Source organism: Cadophora gregata (assembly GCF_030347475.1).
Source record: "Cadophora gregata isolate MNR1 chromosome Unknown scaffold_14, whole genome shotgun sequence".
Lineage (NCBI taxonomy): Eukaryota > Fungi > Ascomycota > Leotiomycetes > Helotiales > Ploettnerulaceae > Cadophora > Cadophora gregata.
The window spans coordinates 868,670-889,764 of NW_026695937.1; the positions used below are offsets into that span (position 1 = coordinate 868,670).

At 49.2% G+C, this 21,095-nt stretch overlaps 7 protein-coding genes across 7 annotated transcripts; 4 read left to right on the forward strand and 3 right to left on the reverse strand.

Moving 5' to 3' along the window:
* Positions 1-1,057: 1,057 nt before the first annotated feature.
* Positions 1,058-2,194, forward strand: ONS95_004361 (uncharacterized protein; the record flags this gene model as incomplete). The annotated part of the gene is made up of 3 exons (XM_058497721.1): positions 1,058-1,092; positions 1,296-1,461; positions 1,622-2,194. The coding sequence occupies 3 exons, from the start codon at positions 1,058-1,060 to the stop codon at positions 2,192-2,194; spliced, it is 774 nt and encodes a 257-aa protein (XP_058352447.1).
* A 1,209-nt stretch (positions 2,195-3,403) lies between these two features.
* ONS95_015027 (uncharacterized protein) lies at positions 3,404-6,777 on the reverse strand. Its single transcript, XM_058508710.1, has 6 exons — positions 6,555-6,777; positions 5,816-5,992; positions 5,704-5,760; positions 5,411-5,536; positions 5,133-5,360; positions 3,404-4,939 (listed from the first exon to the last, which is right to left on the reverse strand). The coding sequence occupies exons 2-6, from the start codon at positions 5,892-5,894 to the stop codon at positions 4,182-4,184; spliced, it is 1,248 nt and encodes a 415-aa protein (XP_058352448.1). The 5' UTR covers positions 5,895-5,992; positions 6,555-6,777; the 3' UTR covers positions 3,404-4,181.
* Positions 6,778-7,818: 1,041 nt separating this feature from the next.
* ONS95_004362 (uncharacterized protein) lies at positions 7,819-8,217 on the reverse strand (the record flags this gene model as incomplete). The annotated part of the gene is made up of 1 exon (XM_058497722.1): positions 7,819-8,217. The coding sequence occupies one exon, from the start codon at positions 8,215-8,217 to the stop codon at positions 7,819-7,821; it is 399 nt and encodes a 132-aa protein (XP_058352449.1).
* Positions 8,218-12,454: 4,237 nt separating this feature from the next.
* Positions 12,455-13,606, forward strand: ONS95_004363 (uncharacterized protein; the record flags this gene model as incomplete). Its single annotated transcript, XM_058497723.1, has 1 exon — positions 12,455-13,606. One exon carries the CDS (start codon positions 12,455-12,457, stop codon positions 13,604-13,606), a length of 1,152 nt encoding a protein of 383 aa, XP_058352450.1.
* Positions 13,607-14,413: 807 nt separating this feature from the next.
* Positions 14,414-15,730, forward strand: ONS95_004364 (uncharacterized protein; the record flags this gene model as incomplete). Its single annotated transcript, XM_058497724.1, has 2 exons — positions 14,414-14,911; positions 14,960-15,730. 2 exons carry the CDS (start codon positions 14,414-14,416, stop codon positions 15,728-15,730), a joined length of 1,269 nt encoding a protein of 422 aa, XP_058352451.1.
* A 24-nt stretch (positions 15,731-15,754) lies between these two features.
* Positions 15,755-19,016, reverse strand: ONS95_004365 (uncharacterized protein). The gene is made up of 3 exons (XM_058497725.1): positions 18,026-19,016; positions 17,686-17,967; positions 15,755-17,639 (listed from the first exon to the last, which is right to left on the reverse strand). The coding sequence occupies exons 1-3, from the start codon at positions 18,066-18,068 to the stop codon at positions 15,982-15,984; spliced, it is 1,983 nt and encodes a 660-aa protein (XP_058352452.1). The 5' UTR covers positions 18,069-19,016; the 3' UTR covers positions 15,755-15,981.
* ONS95_004366 (uncharacterized protein) lies at positions 18,592-20,880 on the forward strand (the record flags this gene model as incomplete). Its single annotated transcript, XM_058497726.1, has 2 exons — positions 18,592-19,021; positions 19,073-20,880. The coding sequence occupies 2 exons, from the start codon at positions 18,592-18,594 to the stop codon at positions 20,878-20,880; spliced, it is 2,238 nt and encodes a 745-aa protein (XP_058352453.1).
* Positions 20,881-21,095: the final 215 nt, after the last annotated feature.

Here is a 21,095-nt window from a genome sequence, read left to right on the forward strand (position 1 = left end):
ACTTCCACCTCGTCGATATCTCTATAACTAAGCAGCCCTAAAGTCATAGATATCAGATCCAGACCTAAGATCTGCATCTTAGCCGCTCTTGTCCTTCTCCACCCCACAAACTACTATCCAGCATTCCATTGCCGTTCCTCGACCTCATATCTGAGTCAGCCTCACACGACACTTCGGCTACCTGCATAGGTACATCCCGAGATCCCCATCCCCACACGTCTTGTCTTTTCCTCCTCACCGTCGAGTCCTGCACTACTTCAAATGTAACCAGGCACGTTAAGTGCTGTGATCGTCACACTTGTCCTATCCCCTCCAAATCTCAGGCCATTTTGACATCTGCATGCCCATCCCAGCGCACCACGCATTCAAATGTCCCATCTCAACCACCGATGCCCCTCCGATTCGTCCGCCATAAGAACCCTCAAGTCCGAAAATCGAAAATGGAAAATCAATGGATCCATGAAAGGTAGACTCGCACAATCTGGTAGCCTCGTCCGGCATTCTCGGAGCGCGAAAAATGCATCCCCTCTTAGCCTCGCTCGCGTCTGACTACTACTGCCGTCCAGCTCTTGCAGCACGGCTCCCGGCACGTCATCATGTGCCCGCGAACAAACAACCTTAGAAATCAACATCCATTCATGTCTAATCCAGCACACGCTCCTCTCCCCTCCCTACCTCCACAGCTAGAAATATATACAAAAGCTTGCCCTCTCCCTCACACTCGTTACCTGTTCCCTAGTGATCAAAAGTCACTGCCCTCGAATACAACCCAGGTTTTGACAATCGGGTTCCTTGTTCTCGTTTTCGTGCTATTATTTTGTTTTTCTTGAGAGCTCCGGAACTCTCGGCTCGATAACCACAGCTCGATAAGGAGAGTGCGATACAACCACATAACACAACACAACAGCTCCGTGACGTCGTCTGACTGCTTGAATCTCACACGAGGAAACGAGACGTGGGGTTTCCTGTGTTACCTTGACCTCTTGGCTTCGTAACATCCATCAAGAAGCATTTCGAAAGCTGAGCTAGGGGCTGGAAGACCCTCCTGGATTCCAAGATGTATCTCAAGATGGTACCGTACTCAGGCACAAGGTATGTATCTCTCATTCAGAAAGGCCAAGCCACTGTATACTTCACACTGCAAAGTCTGTTCCAAACGACGTATCCCTAACAAAAAAATAAACGAAACTCTCACCTCTCGCCCTCAAGCAACCGTCCATCCAAGCTCCAAGCTCCCCAAGCTCTCAGTCATGCATATCAAAAACCTACAAATGCTAACCACACAACTGAAACAGGACAATAACCTTAATAGTCGCCCTCGCAACCTTAGCCAGCAATGTCCTCTCTGCACTGTTCTTCTACCAGTTACCAGATGATCCATATCATCTAGCCAATAATTTTGGATGGTATCTGCATTTTGCGAATTTGCTGAGTGTCTTTGGATTTATCGGGGCTTTGAGGGTATGTCTTCTTCCTCTTATCGGATCACGACTTATTTCTTCCACTTCCCTACACTTTGCAGAACTATATTTCTGGGAGCATATTGTACACAGAGCAGCTATGTGCAAGATGATTTGGAAACATTAAAGGATGATAACCGCTAACATTCCACCCCCTCCAGCAACACGCACCCTCGGTAGCCATCTTCGCCAACTACCTAATCCTCGACACGCTCCTCTCCACCATCCCCCGCTTCCTCCTCCTCCTAACCATAACCTCCTTCTCCTCCTCCATCTGCTCCCCGACCAACACCCTCAACCCCTCCACCGCCTTCTCCAGCTCCTCCTCCTCATCCGACCAACAACTCCCCTCGCTCACCAACCCTGCCTCATCATTCAACCACCCCAGCCCAAACTCAGACGACATGAGCCTCCTCTACGCACTCGCGCCCATGCGCTCCCCGCACAGCGAATACCTCAGCCAGTCGGACTTCACCCCCGAGAGCTGCATGCGGACGGTGTATCTGGGACAATTGATGTTGGGGGCGGGAGTGGTGGTGGCGACGGTGTTGCAGCTTGTGGGGGCGATGTGTGTTAGGGGTTATGCGAGGGTGCTTTGGGTGAGGGAGATGAGAGAGGAAGAGATGGCGGCCGCGGCGCAGATGGCGCGGTTGGTGGTGTTGGAGAGGGAGGGTGGTGATGGTGGGGAGAGGTATTTTGACGATGAGAGAAGAATGGGGACGGGGAAGGTATGAGCGTTTTCTGGATTGCTGTCCTGGCATATGAGAGATGCAGATGCAATCTTAAGAGGATGCCTCTACTGTGAGAGGGATACAGAAAGAGAACGAGACGAATTGTACATAGCAAGCGAGGTAGACCAAACCACAATCCTCCTCGTAGGAGTGATTAACTCGGGAACAGGAATAGGGACAGGGACATGAACAGGGACTTGAACAGGGACAGGTTGGATGGCGTTTCGGGGTCGGACTGAGTTGGATAGTATTATACCACCATGATTTCTAGCAAGCAAAAAACACATTACCTACTGCGAAACCAAGAACTCCATCCAGGTACAAATGTACAAAAGTACCATGAAATACCAACCAGCAAAAAAAAAAATCCCAAAAGATCAAAACCCCCCATTAAACGTTCAAGCCATACCTACAACATGGACTATACCTAACCAATACTTTCTCGAGCTCCAAACCCCAACTCAACCTCGTCCCAGTCTCAGTCTCATGATCACCCTCGACAATAAAACTTCTATGAGGTGAAGAAAGAGATAAGGTAAAATCAACTCCGTTCCATTCTATCCCCACAACAGGGGAGCCCTAAGCGAGACCGCTGCTTCAAAGCGGAAACAACAACAACAACAGCGGAAGAACAGCCTTATCTAAACTTCCAGCAATAGTCAATGTATGAGTAGTAAGATCGCCAAGGTTATATATAAAACGCACAGTATTTGCGGTTCCTTCCATGGTCACCGATCGGGAGCTCATCATCTCTCAGAGAGTGAGTATACAGTGGGTGGGATTGGGAGGTCTTGGACAAAGAGGCGCATATTTGGATATGACTTGATTTGGATTCGGGGCTGAATAGGAGAACTAACTAGCTGTGCGTGAAGGCAAGATGGCACGCCTAGTTGAATAGGTTATGAATACATCTTCGTTTGGCCCTGAGAAACTTAAGATGTATGATATTGACGTGTATGTATCTGCGAGAAAGGAGGGGGTCACAAGAAATGGGAACAAGAGCAGTGACATCGGATGATGTGGATCCTGTAACATAATAAAGGAAGCGACACAACTACCAGCCTCGCACATCCCGGTTCAGTGCAGCTCTACCCTCCTTCATATAATCTGAAAGATCAGTTTTGAAACGCACAGAGAGATATCATTGTCAAAGTGAGAAGAGGGTACAAAGGTAGGAAGCAGAGAGATTTAGACGCCCCAACCCAACCGATTGTCCCATTATTACCAGGTGTTATTCGTCCCTATACCTAATTACACACAAAAAAGCAGTTTGCAAACCCTTAGCCCCCCAGCCAATTCCATACAACGCGCAAAAAGATTCCTAACGATCCATCCATCCATCAATCAAGCCAAGAAAGCAAGCAAGCAGAGCAATTCCCAATTCCATTTCCCACCATTCCCACACCCGAGCGAAGAGATAGATGAAAGCCACGCGCGCGCAATGCCAGGAAAACAATCCACGACCGAAACCCAACGATACGACAACCCCGAGGGAAAAAATGAAGCAAGCACGCCTGCCAGATATGCTGATTCCTCTTGGCTCAAAACTGTACTTTTTGGTGATCGATTTGGGCGAGCAAACGTATTCCATAATACCGACACCCCCTGACTGCCTTTCTTCCCTCGGAAAGCCCCTCCATCGCTATGGTCCCGAGTAACCCGTTCTCCGATACATAAAAAGGCAGAGCAAACACACCGATAGAGGAGAGGATATCGAAAGCCCAACGCTCCACCAATGCAAGGCAAAAACGAGAAACACCCAAACAAAATCCGATGACCGATGTTTGAACCTGATACCCACAGGTGACATCCTATGTCCGGTGAAACATGGATAGTGTCACCCACAAGCAAATCCAACTCAAACTGGCCACTACGCCGAACCGCCATCCCCATGAATTTGCCCATCAGCAATATATGCATTTGCCAAACACCGAATTGATCCGCCCCATTTTAAATCATCCACAAACTCTGCTCCATTAATGAATTCCCCTTAACCCCAAACCGAAGCCTGCACGCCGAGTGAAGAGTTCTTGCCCCAGACACCGCTCTTAGATCCCCATCCTAGACCAACATCTTGCTGATTCTGAGAGTTTGAGTTGGAAGCTGCAGAAGCAGTTCGTCCCTCCTTCTCGCCTTGATTATCCTCGCTGCTCGCAGCGAAGCCGTAGCTAAGGGGCGAAGGTAGAGGAGTTGTAGAGCGTTTGTTTAAGGCTGGGTTTGGTGCTTGACCGCTTGGACGAGTTCCGATAGGTGCAACACCAGAGCTGGTTGGGCCTTTGCCTTGACGAGGAGGCGATCCACCGGGAGACGAGGTCGACGTGCGGCTTGACTGTTGTGCTGCCGACTCGAAGAGGCTGAAGCTGCTGGTTGGATTCGATGATGGTGATGAGGTGCTGTTGGCACGGGATCGCTGTTGTCCTTGAGATTGGCCGACGGCTGACTGAGGCTGTTCACTTTGAGCTTGGCTCTGGTTCTCACCTTGGTTCTGAGCATTGAAGTGGTCAAATGCCAATGGAGAGTGGCCACGGATGCCGGTTGCAGATTGAGACCCTGATCCTTGAGTTCCTGGGCGCGGAGTTCCATTCTCATCGAAGCCACCATTTTCGGAGTAAGATGCACCCTCGCCGTAAAGAGCATTGCGTTGACGAGCGATCAATTCACGGCGCTCCTCCTCACTCATTCCACTACCTGGGCTCATTGTACGGTCAAGTTGTTTACCTCCCACAGTTGAGATTTCAGCTGAAACGCCTTATTCTAGTCAGTAAATGTTGATATCGGAAAAAGGGAAGAGGGTTTCCAGAAAAGATCCACAATCACACAGCACAAAAAGCGAGCGGAAGAACAGTATGGACAGAACTTTGGGATAGCGACCGCTGGGTACAAGGTATATGCATGGGTATTGTTGTACGGAATTTGTGTTATACAGAAGAGGGTGGCCTACTTCGATTGTACTGCTGCTCTTGATGGTAGTTTCGCAGCTCTCTCTCACGCTGGGCTGCCATCCTTCGCTTTGCCTGCATCACTTGTTCGACCTCGTTGGTGCCTCGGGATGGGGCATGTCGCTGGCTGGCATAGAAGTTTTGCAAGTTCGAACCTGAGAAGGAGCGGGCATCTCCAAAATCGCCACTGACTGAGTGGTGTCTTGGGGGACCGCCGCCCATGCGTGGGTCTAATAGATGTATAAGCTCGCTGCTATATTCATTGTGTTGTGCTCCTTACCGTATTGCTCACTGAACGGTCTCGGAGGGCCACCAGCCACTGGCATCGATTCGCGACGACCGGGTCCAGGCATGTTGGGGAACATCTTTCCGCTCTTTGCCAGATTGTCAATAGCACGGTCGACCTCTGCAATAATCTGTTAGCCCACTGGTCCTGAAGTCGCTGGCGCATGATGCTGGGATGGGCGCAAAGTCAACGTCGGTATCCTGCACAATGCCACCTTGCAGCCAAACCATGACTTTGCGCCTGCCAGAACAATTTTGCCATCTGCATCCCATCTCGCCTTGACGTACCCTCGATTTGTGTCATGAATGCCCCTGTCTCCTCTCGCGGAACGGCCGAACTAGCACCTGCGACTCTTGTCAATTGACCTGTCCATCCCTCTGCAATCCCCCATCAACATACCAGATCGTGCCGGCGGCGTCTGCTGTTCCCACGTAGGCTGCCCAGTGGCTGGCCATTGCTGATTTTCGTAATAAGACATATTTTCGGATCAAGAGATGCTTCGAAAACTGGGGCCTGCAGTGCTGTTTCGATGGGAAGTAAGGAACGTAAACGACAAAAAGGTCGCGAAGAGCACTTCTAATGCCGCAGCATGTATTAGTCGAGTGCTGGAAGGTGAGGGTGAGGGTGAGGGTGAGGGCGAAGACTGGTGAAGTGTAGAGATAGAGTTGGGGGGGAAGGGGAGGGAAGAACGGGCAGCCGAGGAAAAATCTCCTGCCACGAAAGCGAGGCGGGAGGGGAGGATGGTTGACGGGTAGGTTCGAGTAGTGCAGTGATGAGCGAGCGAGCGAGATTTTTTCCCTCCTCGACTTGTCTCAGCCGAGCGAAGCACTTTTTAGAGCCACTCACCAAAAACCCAGACAGACAGACACAGACACAACTACACAGGGAAAGGAATGGCCCTCAACGTAGAACGACAAATAAACGCAGGGCGTAGGTGTCGAAATGTATGATCGATAGATCGGAACTGAGATGCAGAGGAGGGAAAAGAGGACAGGACAGGATGAAAGGAAGCAAGACAGTGGAAAGGAAATCGGAGGTTGCAGGGGAAGGGAGGGCATGGGCAGGGTATGGGTGGACGGGCATGGCATGGGCCAACAGACCTAGCAGCGCGGGCAGAATGGAAATGGACTCGACTTACCTGCGACAGGGTTCAGTATCGACGGACTATCGTCGTCGCCTCTTCCAATTGTGCCAGTCGATGCCAGTAGTGTCCCACACACGCTCGGTCGATTGGAAGGAAGTAGGATTGGATGGGGCAGGCGAGAGTGGGAGTGGGTTGGGCAGCTTGGGTCGGTGGTGAGCCAGTGGGTGGTTGCCGGGTAGTCCGTATCCTATTTGCCAAAAGAATCATAGTAGCTCGGCCCTCGATGCCCTTCTCATTTCTTTTTCTATCATCCCTCCTGTTTTATTTTGTCTGGCTCTCTTTGCAAGTGCAAGACGAGATGAAGTGGAGTGCTTCTTCACGTTTCAATTTATTGTTCAAGTGTCTCTTTGCCATCTCCGGCGCTGCATGACGAGTACTTGCATCTAGAAGATGCAAATCATGCCAAAGTCCTTTCGAATACATGGTGGAATACGCCTTTTCGGTCGCTGTGTTAGCCCAGATATGCGTGCGGGTGCCATCATGGGATATACAAGCCCCCAATGGCCCGTTGCATATACTACGTGCGAACGGTATGTCATGGTACAGATATCGAGATATCGAGATATCAGGCAATTGCCATTCTCTTGGCAACGGGCCTTACCTTCTAGAAGATGAAGAACAACCAGATAACCCCAATTCAGCAAGGGATGGGACGATGATCGAAGTTCTGGAAATCCTGCTTGTCCCTGAATAATATCGCATCCTTCATTCCTGGTTTGTTGGACAGACTCCTTTCTGACCAGACACCTTACGAGCTGTCCCGAGGTTCTGACCACTTAGGGATGAAAGGGAACCGAAGTGTCAACAGTCGCATGGCAGACCGTGGGGGGCTCGAGCAACCAAACGGCTCAAGAATATCTTGCTTCCTGATTCGATCAACGAGTTGCTCAATCCGTGATACATCCGTGCGAAGAGTATCAGGATAATTTCAGAAGAAAGGCGCTCGCTACGAAGTCCGGAAAATCTTGAGAAGTAAGTTCTATTATCAGAAACGACTAACCTACTGCCGGCTGTCATGCCAAATTCTTCTGCTGATCAGGCAAAATATCCACAGCCAGCCTACGCATTATCATACACTATCAAAATGACATACGTAAGGCTGATAAATTATCTTCCAGCAAAACATTCTGTGTCACCCTGTGTCACAGCGTTTCCGCACGGCAAAGGTCCAAGACCTACCCGAGTATCCGAACAACTATATCTCCTCTCAGGTATTATTATTCATATGAGCATATCTTGAAGTAATACTCCGAGACATCTACGAGGTCTCTTCTCTCATTTTAACACACGTGCTTTGTAGCAGCTTTGCCGACATGCTTGTATCCGATGGCCAGAAGCTTGGAATGTCCCCATCAGGAAATTCTGTGTTGGCTGATATGCAACCGACTTTGATTTCGGCCCTTCCTTCCTTAAATAACCACTGCAACCAGACCACGACACCATCGTCAGCCCTTTCAGCCTTCAGAAGGGATTCTAGGGATCCAGCCAGCCAAGTCCTCCCTTCCACTTCAGCCCCTATTGACACAGTGAATACCTGTCTCGTACATGTCAACAGCTTCCATGCTTTACCTCCGTACCTCCGTACCTCCGTACTGTCATACCAAATATGCACCCCACCATGCCCCTCTTTGGGACATGCAAAAATTGATGTTCGCATGTGGCCGTAGCGGGTTACCCACGCCAAGGCTTCTTTGCAGAAGTCGTTTCTTCTTGCAGATGGGCTGCGCTGGTGGCCACCGAGCCACCTACCTTACGTACCGGAATTGAGCGCGCGAGAAGCGGCTTCGTCTCCGCATAGAGTCCATTTCAGAGTCTGTACCCCCTGGCATCTTTTCTGGATGCCCCTCTCGAAATACATGGTGGAGAGAAGGGGCTTTTATCGAGACCCATCCCGTAATATTAGACCGCACGGGTCCTGGCGTCGAAGACTTTGAGAAAGTCAACACGCCAGATCTTAGGAAATGGTAAAATTCTGGAACAACTTGCTGAGAAGCCAGAGAAAGACCTGCTACAGTACTATCGTCTCCTTCTATCCTCAACACTTCAACATGAAATGCATCTCCAGTTCCGGACTCCTTGTTGCTCGTATCAATTTGTCAAACGCTATCGCCCTTCTAGAAACCAGCAAGGATCGCAAGGACCAAGACCTGGCCTAGCTTTCAACGCTTGCTCCGTCGGCAAAGAGTCTCTGACCTGCCAGAAACATCATCAATGTCCGTGATGAGGAGATCCAAATCAAAAAATTAAACTCCCATCTCACCTTTCCCACCACCTGGACACGTAAGACACCAAACTCAGACAAGCTCAAAGCACAAACGAAGAACTGATACAATAACGACACTGGAACGGGATTGATTTCCATACCTTGTCCGCGGGCTCGGAGAATTTGTAAGATATGTTTCTCTCCCCAAAACATATTTCAAACCAACAGATGAATTTACGGGTGTATATCGGCGTTCGGCCATACCATTGTTCCTGAACCTCCATGAACTTCCCCCCAACCAAGCGAGTACATCCGCTGTCCTCTCGGCTGGTCCTTAAATAAATAGACTTCACACGGCGAGGTTTTTACCACTGGATTCAAAAAGGCTGTGGCATTCCTGCTCACTGGAGTCCTGCAAGCCCACCTACCTGCCAACCTTACCCATTACATGCATGGCGTTGTGCTGCAGCTTGCATAACTGGCGCTACTTCTGCATGCTGCAGGTCTTCGACTTGCACTCTTCATATCTTCCCCACTCACAATGTCGTCTCGCTGGAATCTACCCCACCATGCATTTTTGCTAGGCAATTTGACTTTTTTCAACCCCTCCAATCTCGAGAGATAGAGGCAAATCTCAGCACTCCTGGCCCGTACCCCAAGGTGTGCTCTTCTTAACCATCGGTAACTGGTAGGTACCGAGTTTCCCCGTAGGATGCAGTAAGTACCCGCCGAGCAGATCAGATTCAATATTATCCTCTGGTTCCTTGCAAACCAAACTTTGAACCGCAATGCCGCGATTACCATAGCATCAGTCAGTCGGAAATCCTGCAGTTCCTTGTGTTTTCCCCTCTACGGTTACCATCTCCGCAGCAACACACCACCAGGAAATGTATCGACCCCACCATGATCACCACCACCACCACCACCCAAGAATATCTCTCTGTGTACCGTTACTCCGGATGAGCTGCAGTCAGCAATTTCCTCTTTCCGGTCTTTCAGCTTTCACCCTCCATATGCGTCTGCCTTGACTTCCTCCCCGACTCCCCGAGTTTGTTCGTTAGAGCATTATTCAGCAGCATTCTTCAGATCATATGTCACACAACACTGCAAAAAGACCACATTCTCTCCCCTCCGACGGGGAAACCTTCCGCCTTTCCTTGCTTGATTCCCTTTCTCTGTCACGAGTATGGCGGGGTAAAACCCTGCCCCTCTCGCCTCTCACCTTGTCAGCCAAAACACGTAGTATGTCATCACCACGCCTCACATTTTACAAAGCAAACTCGATACCCCCAACAGTGTTTCGCCTCAACTCACATCAATATAATATGGTTAAACAACCTAATCCGATCGGACAGGATCTGATCTCTATAGCAATCTGGGGATAAAGACGGTAAAGACGTCATTATTTTTCATTTCTTCCGCAGCGAGTGGTTGACATCCTTCCTTATAGTATCTGGAGGTCGCAGTGGCGCAAGATTTGCATGTGCGAGACAGCTGCTGGCGATCGGGTTCGTGGCGTTTTCTCCCTAGGAAAGAGTGCACAGCAGCTGCGAAGCTGCGGATCGGAAAATCATGGTTACAGTGGCTTTTCCTCTATCGTTCATGCACACTTGTGTGCCCATGGTGTAGTCTGTAGTTGTGTGCTGCTAGCAAAACGAGGGTCGAGTCGAGTCAAGTCAAGGCTGAGAGAGAGTATGAATGAATGATTGTCTTGGCTTTAGTACTGTATCTGCTTTCTATGTTCTCCTGCTGTTTCATAGGAGGAGTAACGTTTACTCCTTCATCTTTACCGGATCGGAACAATCTCAAGGAAATATTCGGACTGAGCTATATCTAAGTGTTTGGAACATCTCATCACTCAGTCCATTACTTAACTCTTATCATATTGATGCCAGCTGGTCATCGAGGCAGAATAGGTAGAATGCCAAATCTCCTTCCAAAAGTATCCTTCTTCAGTTCAACCGCCTCTGTTTCCAGTCATTGCCAAACACTTACGTGCGACACCGACCCTATAGAACCACAGCTCTTCCTACCTTCGTCCTCACCACTTATGTTCTGCATAATTCGAGATATCTATCATCTGGTGGTCCCACACAAAGGGCTAGTTTGATAGGAAGGCTTGTTTCCTCGTTCCTACTTGATCTTGTCCTCTCCGTCTTGATATAATTTATTGGAACATCGTATCAAAGGGCTTGTGTTCCGGCTGTTTCTGCTCCACTCCCAATCAGTCGGCCTTGTACTTCACAGATTATCATAGGCTCGATATCATAATCCTGAGGCTTTGGCATTGTTTTTGTTGCTGGAAAGTATCAATCGGCGTTGAACATGGGTACGGAGTTTCAGAAGAGCTCTCTGATGGAACAGAAAGGCAAAGTAAATGGAGCTTTTCGACAAGTATAGGGAAGGAAGGAGAGGCTGAACAGAGGAAGGCACGAATGAAAGACTTTGCAAAAACAAGCAGCTTCTGGGCCCGAAAGGAAGCACATCGTTGATTATGTCTTATCTTAACAATCCAAAGCCACTTACATTTTGTTCAGTTCAGTAAATGATCAACATGTACCTTAAGTAGGATTCGACCTGGTGGTAGTGCGTCTATGTTGTCACGTGATATCAGCCATTCTGACTTCGATCACCAATCCCCCTTTCGCAAACTAAATGCACTTTCCCTCAAGCTACACAATTCAAAGCGCCTTCGGACAATCTATATGCTGTTGATGCGAATATAGACATGGCCAGAAATATATCCCAAGGTGCGGCTCATTCTCGGAGAAAAATGAAACAGGGGCGCGGGTCTTCATCGGGCGATTCTTGTTTCGACGACATCGCTTTTCAACGACTGCCAGGCCATCCCCAGCTGAAAGACGTCTCAGTCTCCAGTCTCGTACAGCGCGTAGAGAAGACATCGGCCAGCACTCCCAGCAGCATGGAGTTCGAAAAGTTCGCATGACTCGGCGTGTGATGAATGTTCTACATCGTCTGGCGTACCCTGTTGAAGGTTATGCTAGCAAAAAGTCAATACATAGGGTTTGAGACGTCATCAGAGGGTCTCCACCGTTCTTTCTGGGGAATGAATCCTTTCTTCTTCGTTTTGAGAATCTGCTTTACGCCATAATCACATTCCTTTCGTTCGGCCATCAGCCCACTCACCAAGCTACTGTCAGCAGCTCTTCAGCATCGTCTCGCATCAATTTGATATTACTTGGCTACAACGGAGCCATCGATGGTGTTCCTGCGGCATTCAGTACCGGGGGATCAACTCAGCCCCATTTCATCCTCCCGGCCCTTGCGGAAGTGCAAGAATATTCCGGGATCGATCATTGGCTTCTAGAAGGTATGTATCCTTGCAATCTTCCTTCTGGAAACAGCGTTTCTGATATGACGATGGGTAGATTTCGATATCAGCTACGATCCACGTTGTAAAGTCCTAGCCGTGCCATCCCCGACCATTGACCGGATCACTATCTTCCACTTTTGCCCCGTATCTTCAAAACCTCCTTGTCGTGCCTGGCATTGTGCATCCTGAAGAAGCCTGTAACATTGGTCAAATCGACAGAGTACTCAGCCTAACCGTCATCAGCCTGTCGTAGCCATGTCAGATATCTCAGGAGGATTTATATATGGGACGGTGGTCCCCATGTTTACCAAAATAGTAAACCGCTGGAACTCCAGAAACTCACCCAAATACACAAGAATGGAATCAAGAACTTACGGTCTGCGACCTCACACGAATAGGTCCTCCTTCGACGATTCTAAGGATCGACGGAGCTCAAGTTTAACGAAATGGCCTAACATGAGTGTTGAAGATGGCCTTCAGAATGGCAGGTCACGATCTCCCGGTGTGCACTCGACAGCGGAACTTTTCTACGAAGCACAACCTCCCAAGCAACAAACCATTCGCCCAAGCCAACGCATCAAGCAAATGTTCACTCGATTTCCATGGCGAGACATGTCGTGGCTGGTAGGGGTGACCTTTACAGTTGGATCTGCATTCTTCATCGTCAACGGATTATTCCTCTTACTACCACTCACCAACCCAAGCACTATCTTCGACTCGGAACTTTACTGGACTGGAGCCACAGGCGTGATTGGCGGTGTGATATTCATACTCGGCGGTTTTGCAGGAATCCTGGAAGCCCTGAATCTCAATCGGGGAGCGGAAGTGACTGTGATTGAAGGTATTACTGTTGATGGTGATACATCCGACATAGAGATGAAGAGTGATGAAGAAGCCCAGCGCCAAATCAACAAACTCGTCGCACCTTTCAGAGACAGCACCATGGATTTTCCTCTGCGCCAAACACTCCCTAGCAACCACTCACCAAGCTCCGCAGCAGCAAACTCCAAAACTACCACAGCGACACTTCCTGCTCTATATGGAAGCTCGACATTCATTTTCTGGCCTAACACACCACAGCTACGCACGTTCTACTTTCGCGACTTGTGCTTCATCGCAGCTATCATTCAATCTATAGGGACATTCATCTTCATGCTCGCTATCATCACAGCTTTCCCCGGCGTCATAGACCTGACCAACATCACGCTCTTCTATACCGCCAACCTTCTCCCTGCAACACTCGGCGGTGTGCTCTTCATCACGGCCTCAGTCCTACAAATGATCACCACGCAGCCAAACTGGTATACACCGCGCCCCTTGAGCGTCGAGTGGCACGTGGGATTTTGGAATGTGATTGGCTCTATTGGATTCACACTGGCTGGGGCATTGTTCTACTTGGGTACGACGGCGGGGAGCATCCAGGCGAGCGGTGCGAGTTTGTGGGGTAGTTGTGCTTTCATAGTGGGAGGTTTGCTGCAGTGGTATGTTGCCATGAAGAATTGTCGTTGATTGTCAAGCATTCACACATCATGGCTGAGTTTGCATTGGATGGAGTTTTGGGATGGAGTTTTGGGAAGCATTTGATTTCAGAGATGAAAGAGAGCGAGCGAGCGAGCCAATTTGTTTTGCAGTACGATACCTAGACCTCACTTTTTTTTATCGAGACTTTGACGTTCAATGTATCACCACAGAAGATAGCTATCATATATATAATTATCTTCTCTTGTACACATAAACCTTGTCAGTTTCATGATGTTTGCCCTGGTTTGAGTGCTTTTGGCAAGACACTGATTCGTTGCACGGGAAGCGGCAGATCATCAAACAGGGCTGACAATCGTTTCTTTCAGCCCAACAACTAATTGGAATGAGCGTTTCGTGGCTAGCAAATGTGGCTTGAGCAGAAGCCATGGAATATCAAAGTAGCATGTCTCGTCAAGGGAGGCCAGTGGTTCTCAGCGGAAGGTCTTGAATCATTTCAAACTACTGAGAGACTCCGTCTGAGCATCATTTTAAGCCTTGTGAGTTGATGCCAGGTCTCATAATCGGAAACTGTCATTCATCAAATCTCTTTGTAAGTGAGCACAGATGCAAGGCTTTCTGACAGCTCCATGCCTTTTTATGCTGAGGCGAGTTATCTAGATCCCACTGATCCTCACAACATCATTTGTTCCACCAGATCTTTAGCAGCTGGTCGTCCATCATGTCTTTCTACATTTCAGTACAGATGTTGAATTATCTTACGTTTCTGTGCCTCTGTATGCTCAGTGAGTCCCCTACATCACAGTAGATCCTACAGTCTCCACAACCCAGCTTATCATGCCAAATCTTCTACAGTCACCTGTCCATCTCCTTGACATAGCCATTTATCTAATTGCTCACGAACAAATAGCATTCGTATCTTGCTCTCCGACTCCAAGCACTACCCCAACCACCACGTCCAAACGAGACGGCGCCTCCCACCAATTCAAAGCTCAGTTCAGAAACCCATCCGAGATATTCTCCGTACTCCTGCTCATTGGAGGGGACACCATCCAGAAAGCCGTAGCTCAAATGACAGGGCGAAAAGTAACGCTCGTGGCGTTCAGTTTTGGCTGGGTTGCACACTCATTTAGCGCTCTGGTGGCAGCTTTCGGGGACGGGGCACTGATGCCGAAACCTGATGTTTCTGCTTCGGTGATTGTCGTCTCGTCTCGGAATAAGAAGAGCAATAGCTCTTGGGTTCTTGGACGTCTCGTGAGAGACCTCGAGCGCATTGTTGACGAGAAGATGGAGCCGTGGGAACGAGACTCTGGCCTCATCGTGAGCGTATTTGATGTAAGTCTCTTTGCTTCTCAACATGGTCTTGATTCTGATGTTTTGCAGGCCATTGAAGGGGGCAAGCAGCCCACAACGGACGTCTGCTTCTACTCGTTCTTCATATGTTGTTTCATACAACTTTTCATTGCCGCTGTGCCCATTGTACTGCACCGCGACTGGTCCATCGTCTTGATTACTCTGGTTGGTACCATCCTCAGTATCTGCACTGGATCCCTCCGAAAATGGCGCGAGGAGAAATACTCATGTCGAGAAGGATCGAAAGAGTCCTACATTCTCACCCGTGGAAACGGTCACAGACATGTCTTTATTGTGCGAGGAAATGAGCGTGGGCTTGGCCTGGCTCTGGATGATTTGGCTGGTGCAGTCGTTCAAACATGTAGAAGAACCCGACTGGCCTGCGGACTGTCCGCCTTCCTATGGTTTGCTTTCCTAGTCACTGCAGGTGGCTTGGATGGCAATAAATGGTGTCTCCTCGGCGTTGGAACCGTTGGCATGATCCAGAACGTTTTTGTAGCAGGAAGAAGACGAAGTCCTCATTCTCACGGGATTCCGCTGAGCGAGCTTCATGAGTCTATCCTCGGGAAGGTAACTGTTAGGGACCGGAGGCCGAAAGTCATGGATGTTCTGTTCCAGGTTGAAGAGAAGTATCCCGGGATAGGACTTGCTATTCGGCCCGAGTTTTTCGAGGATTGTTCGTTGAGGGAGGAAGAAATAAAGACTTGGGCTGCTCATGAGCGCAAGCTGGAAGATATAAAAGCGAAGGAGAAATTCGAGAGGGAAGCCAGCAGGGGAAATTTGGCTGGATCAATTGGCTGAATGGGGATAAGAGGAGGATACTTGTTCACATACATTTTCATTCCTCACAATGTTTGTGGACACTAGCAACCGCTATATCAGAGTCTCGAATCGGCCCAAGTTCAGAGCTTGAAAAGTGATATGCAAGAGAAGCTGGTCAATCCAAATGCTTACTGAGTCATAAAACATGAGATGAGCCCTATGGTAACCGTAAGGGCGAGAAAATGACTCTCGAGACTCGCAATTTCTGGTAGGTATGCCTATGGCCTCTTCTAATTGCCGCTCTGCATCCTTTTCATCCTCTCCTCTGCAGCTCTTGCCCTCCTCTCCCTATCAAGTCTCATCCGCATCTCAGGCGTCATTCCCCTGGCCTCCTCCTCCCTCTTCTCCTGCGCCGTTTTGGCCACATGGCCAAGTGCCAGCATCCTCCCTCTCCCAGCCGCCTTTCCAAGCGGTCCGTTATCGACAACTTTCGGACCTTCTTCTTTGAGTCGGGCTGTCTCGGCTTTCCGCCTTTCTTCTTCCTTCTTGGCCTCTTCCTTCTTCTCCCGAGCATCTCGCTCGTCTGCGTCAGCGCGTGATATTGCCACAGTGACGTGCGCGGCTTCCCAGTCCCATTTGGCTTCTCCGAGTTCTGAGCGCGCCACACGGAATGCATCTCTCGTGGCTCGTTCTCCAGCTAAGTCAAAGGGTGTTTTCCCATCTCCATTAAGTACGGTTGGGTCAGCGCCAGCTTTGATAAGGAGACCTGTGACTAGAGGTGCAGAATTCTGACTCGCAGCAAGATGTAATGAAGTTGGGGCGTGAAAATGCTGTTGAGCATCGGGCGGCTGGAATACGAAATCGGGAGATATCTCATTGCTCTTGAAGTACGAAGCCAAAGCTGGTACCTTGGATCGTCGTATCAAAGCCTGAAGCTGTGATGTGTGAAGCAAGGCCGTCTCTTCCTCCTCTGACAGCTTTGGAGCCACCGGGGCTGACTTTTTGGCAGCCTTCGCACTTTCCGCCTTGGCAGATTCTTCTGCCGCTAGTTTTGCTGCAGCTATTGCGGCTTCGTCGACTTCTAATACTTTGACACGAGTGAGCTCCACAAAAGCTCGCATGAGTTCGTTTTGAGTGGCACGTCGGGTGCTGAATGGAAACCCTCGTATCCTTGGGTCATTGTGCCGAAGAACTTGGCCATCATACGGCCCGAAAAGAGTTCTTCGATTGGTGCTACCTGTGGCACGGAAGAATAATAGCTCAGAAGTGTCGATCATTCCTTTCCAGTCTTGAAGTAAAGCTCGAACTTCTTCTGTAAGTGCCTGCTCGTTATATCTTCTCAGATCAGCACCAGCGGAATGAGCAGCGCCTTTTGCATTGTCGTTTGCAGATTGAGCGCCACCTTGCTTCCGACGAGTAGTATATCTGTGAAATGTCTTATGTGCCAAAACAGTGGCTTCCTTCGAAATTGGACCTGTTGGGGTTGATCTCGTCTGCTTAGGTGTCAGAGAGACAACCATAGCAGCAAAATGGCCACCACCTATCATGCAAAGAAAAATATGTGGCTCCTTGTATGCTTCTGGTAGAGGGATACCAGTGCTTGGATTCATGGGGATTTTCATAGCCGGCTTAGGAGCCAATTGCTTCTGTCGTACGATGTCCAGAATAGTCGGTTCATTCTCTTGTTCGGCATTTGTAAATATTGCTCGATACACCCCCAGGTATGTATCGCTTGGAAGCGTGCTTGATGCAAACCAGATGATGGGAGGTTTTCCTGAGCCTCGCTTCCGCTTGTTTGGTGCAAGACTTTCCTTGCCATCATTACTGTTCGATGATATCTGTGCTTGTTTCTTCAGCAGCGCAGTCAATGTCGTTTCCTTGCGCGCGTCTCCGTCTTCACCGTCCTCGGAATCTGATGAGTCAGAGCCTGACAGACTCTCATTGAGATCTGGCCATCGTTAGAAAAAACGATAAACTTGACAGTAATCCCCTACCTCCAACAAGCTTCTCAAAGTCTCCCTCCGTCACCGGCTTTGCGCCACTGATCTTCTGCTTCAGATTGTAACTATGCAAGTCGGAGCGGTTGTGGCTCCTCTGGTCCTCGACAGTGTGAAATGCTACCCCACATAACGAACATGATTTTGCACCTGCAGCACTTTCCGCCCGTGTATCTGGGATGTTCTCTTTCGTGGATGATGAGATGCCATTAGGGGAATCGTCGCCTGTGTCGTCTTTTCGCGTGAGAGTTGAGAGAATATCTTGCGGCAAATCGTACACTGGGAAACGGTTAGGACATCTTTCATTGGTATAGGCGAACAGCATGTCACGACTGACCATACAGCGGTCTCCTTGTAACTTCCTCCCTTCGTTGTTCCATATCTGGAGTCTATGTTGATCCCGGCTTGCTGCTTTGCTTCTCAAGAACAAATATGGAGGGGAAGTTGATCAGGCGGCTGACGATAAGAAGCGCAGTGCATGGCGATAAGCGGGGCGGAATAAAGAGTTTCCTAGCGTTTCGCTTCCCCAGACTCGAGACTGCTGGGTCCAGTTGAGTGCCCCTGACGTAGTTGTTTTCTGGCCCAAGCTCCTCCTCATCGATCTTTCACCTAGCCGGCTAGTTCACATGGGAATCAAGGCATCGACTTCTTGAAGTGAAATAACACGCAGGCTACTGTATGCATCGCGTCTTAAGATATTCTAGACCTCGGGTTTACTATTCATCGGCCTCTATTTGCCTTAGCTAAGAACGTCCTGCGGGGTACCAGGTCATCGTTTTTGAGCACAAGCTTGGGCTGAGCCCGTCATCGATTAAGCTTCCGTTGGCAGACCCATACATAAGCCAGGACAGGCCCCAGGGAAGATCAACAGCTCCGCATTTTTCAAACCCTCAGTTCATCAAAATGTCTTCCTGCTTTGGATCAAGAAAGAAGTCTGGACGAAATGGCGACAGAGAGCCGTTGCTTCCTCAATATGAGGACGACACTACACTTCAACGAGCCGCCCATCAGAAGATGCACACCTACCAAATGCTCCGTGCTCTTTCGAAAGGATTCATGCCATCAACTGAGCAGGCCATTGTCAATTTGAGAACACTACTGGCATCGGACGTCCTCAACCCTGAGACTGTAGGCTTGAGTGATAGCGGAAGAAAATTGACAAAACACTCAAAGCAATGGCTGAAGGAGTTTATTGACCTACTGGGCAACAAAAACGATGGGGATCAGATTCAGGACTTCATTTGGTTTTTGCTTCACTCACGGGTTTACGTTGATGTCGACGATCTGGTGAAAACTGCAACTTCAACAAGAGCAAAAGCAGACGCTTCAGCTGGTTAGTAAATCACAAGAATGTGCGATGCAAAATCTTACTGACGGTTCTTAGCATATGAAAGCTTCAAGACTGTGGGAAGTCTTTTGTTGACCAATTCCGATTTCAGAATATTCCTCTCGGATCTGAATACAATTGGACGACAAGTATTTGCTGATACAGCTAACACTGTATCGAATGTCGCGGAAGAGGCTGCCAAGCAAATTGAGCCTTCGACCGAAGAGTCAGAGACGATCAAGAATCCGGGTAGCGAAGAGGGTCCAGCCCCAACAGCTGAGGATCTTGGAGCTGAAGCTGCCGAAGTGACCAATGTTGTTGCAAACGGCATCAAGAAAACTGGCAAAGAGGCGGGAGCAAGTTTGAAAGAGAACTTGACAGGTGACCAGCGTGAGACTTTGATCTATCGTCTCAAGGCTGCAGTAACCAAGCTCCGAAAGCGAAATGATTATTCCGATTCGGTATCCACTATTGGCCTTCTCATCAAGAGATACGCCAAAGTCTATTCTAGAGCTGTGGACAACACTCTCGAAACTGTTCAGGATGATGTCGAGACCAACGAGGAGCTTGATCGAGCGATCAAGAATGGATGGTCTCTCGTCAGCTCTTTTGGAGACAAAGAAGCTTGGAAAGAGCTGGAGAAGCGTGTAAACAAGCTCATGGAGCACTCGCAAAAAGATCCAGACTTCGAGAACCTCATGGAGGAGCTCGCAGCGTCGATCCAGAAGATGCTCACAGATCCTGACTTTTTCGAGTCTGCAGGCAACAAGATTGAAGAGTTGAAAGAAAAATCCAAGGACGTCGGCACTGACTCTCCTCTTCGCAAAGATATTGATGCTGTGCTCCAACAATCTCGGAAGACATTTGATTCTGTCATAAATGACCAAGATGTGTCAAAACTCCTCCAGACCACTCTACGCATCTGGAACATCCTTTCGCCCGCCAACAGCGTCGCCAACCCAGACCTGTTCACCGACGCGCACACCATTTTCATCCCACTCCTGATTCAAGCAATTCAGTTCATTCCAATTCCCCGTCTTGAGATATCAGTTCCCGAAATCGACCTCCTACTCGAAAATCTCATCCTCGAACCAGGACGCACCATCAACAACACTTCTTTCCTTCCCTTCCGTCTAAAGATCGAGACATATAACGATCTCTCCATCCGCAAAGCTCGCTTCCGCACCGTCAGCTCGGTCAAATCCCTTGTCACTATCAAGGCCCAAGGTCTGTCCATCCGCGCCGACGAAGTCGGTTTCTGGCTTCGCGCGCACAAAGGCCTGATCCGCCTCGCTGACCAAGGAATTGCCTCATTCGAGCTCGACGACCGAGGAATCGACATTGAACTCGATGTCGAGATAGGCAAGGAACGCCTCGAGAAGATCTTGACTCTCAAGAACGTCAGAGTCAAGATCCACCATCTCAGCTATACTTTGAGGAAGAGCAAGCTCGCTTGCCTCGCTTGGCTCTTCAAGCCTCTCCTTCGCCCTATTATCCGCAAGGTCATCGAAAGACAACTCTCTACAGCCATTGCGGATTTCTTCCATGCTGCCAATCGTGAGCTACTGTTCGCGAGGGAACGTCTTCGCGCAACGAGAATCTCGGATCCTCAAGATCTCAGGACGTTCATCAAGGCTATTGTTACTCGCTTGACGCCAGAGGAGGATCCGGATTTGTACACGAATGTTGGTATTAGAGGTGCAGCTGGTGAGAGAGGTAATATCTTTGCTGGGGTTTATGCGCCTGGTAGTGTTGTTAAGCTTTGGGATGAGGAGGCCGCGAGAGCCGGAGAAGTTGTTGAGGAGAATGCCAACCAGGGATGGAGAAACGAAATTTTCGATGTCCAGGCTAGGTCATTGTTCTAAGCAGAGACACTATAATCCTACATTGTAATGGGACAGAATGTGTTGCAGAAAAGCACGGAACATGGGCAGGATGGGTAGGCGTCCTGGGGAATAAGGGTATGTTATGATTAGCCGAATGTATTGGTTTACCTGCGGTACAGCTCTTGTATTGATAGTATTTAGGTTCTGGAGAAGTAACAAAAGAATATTTGTAGCGATGGTCAAACAGTCTCACG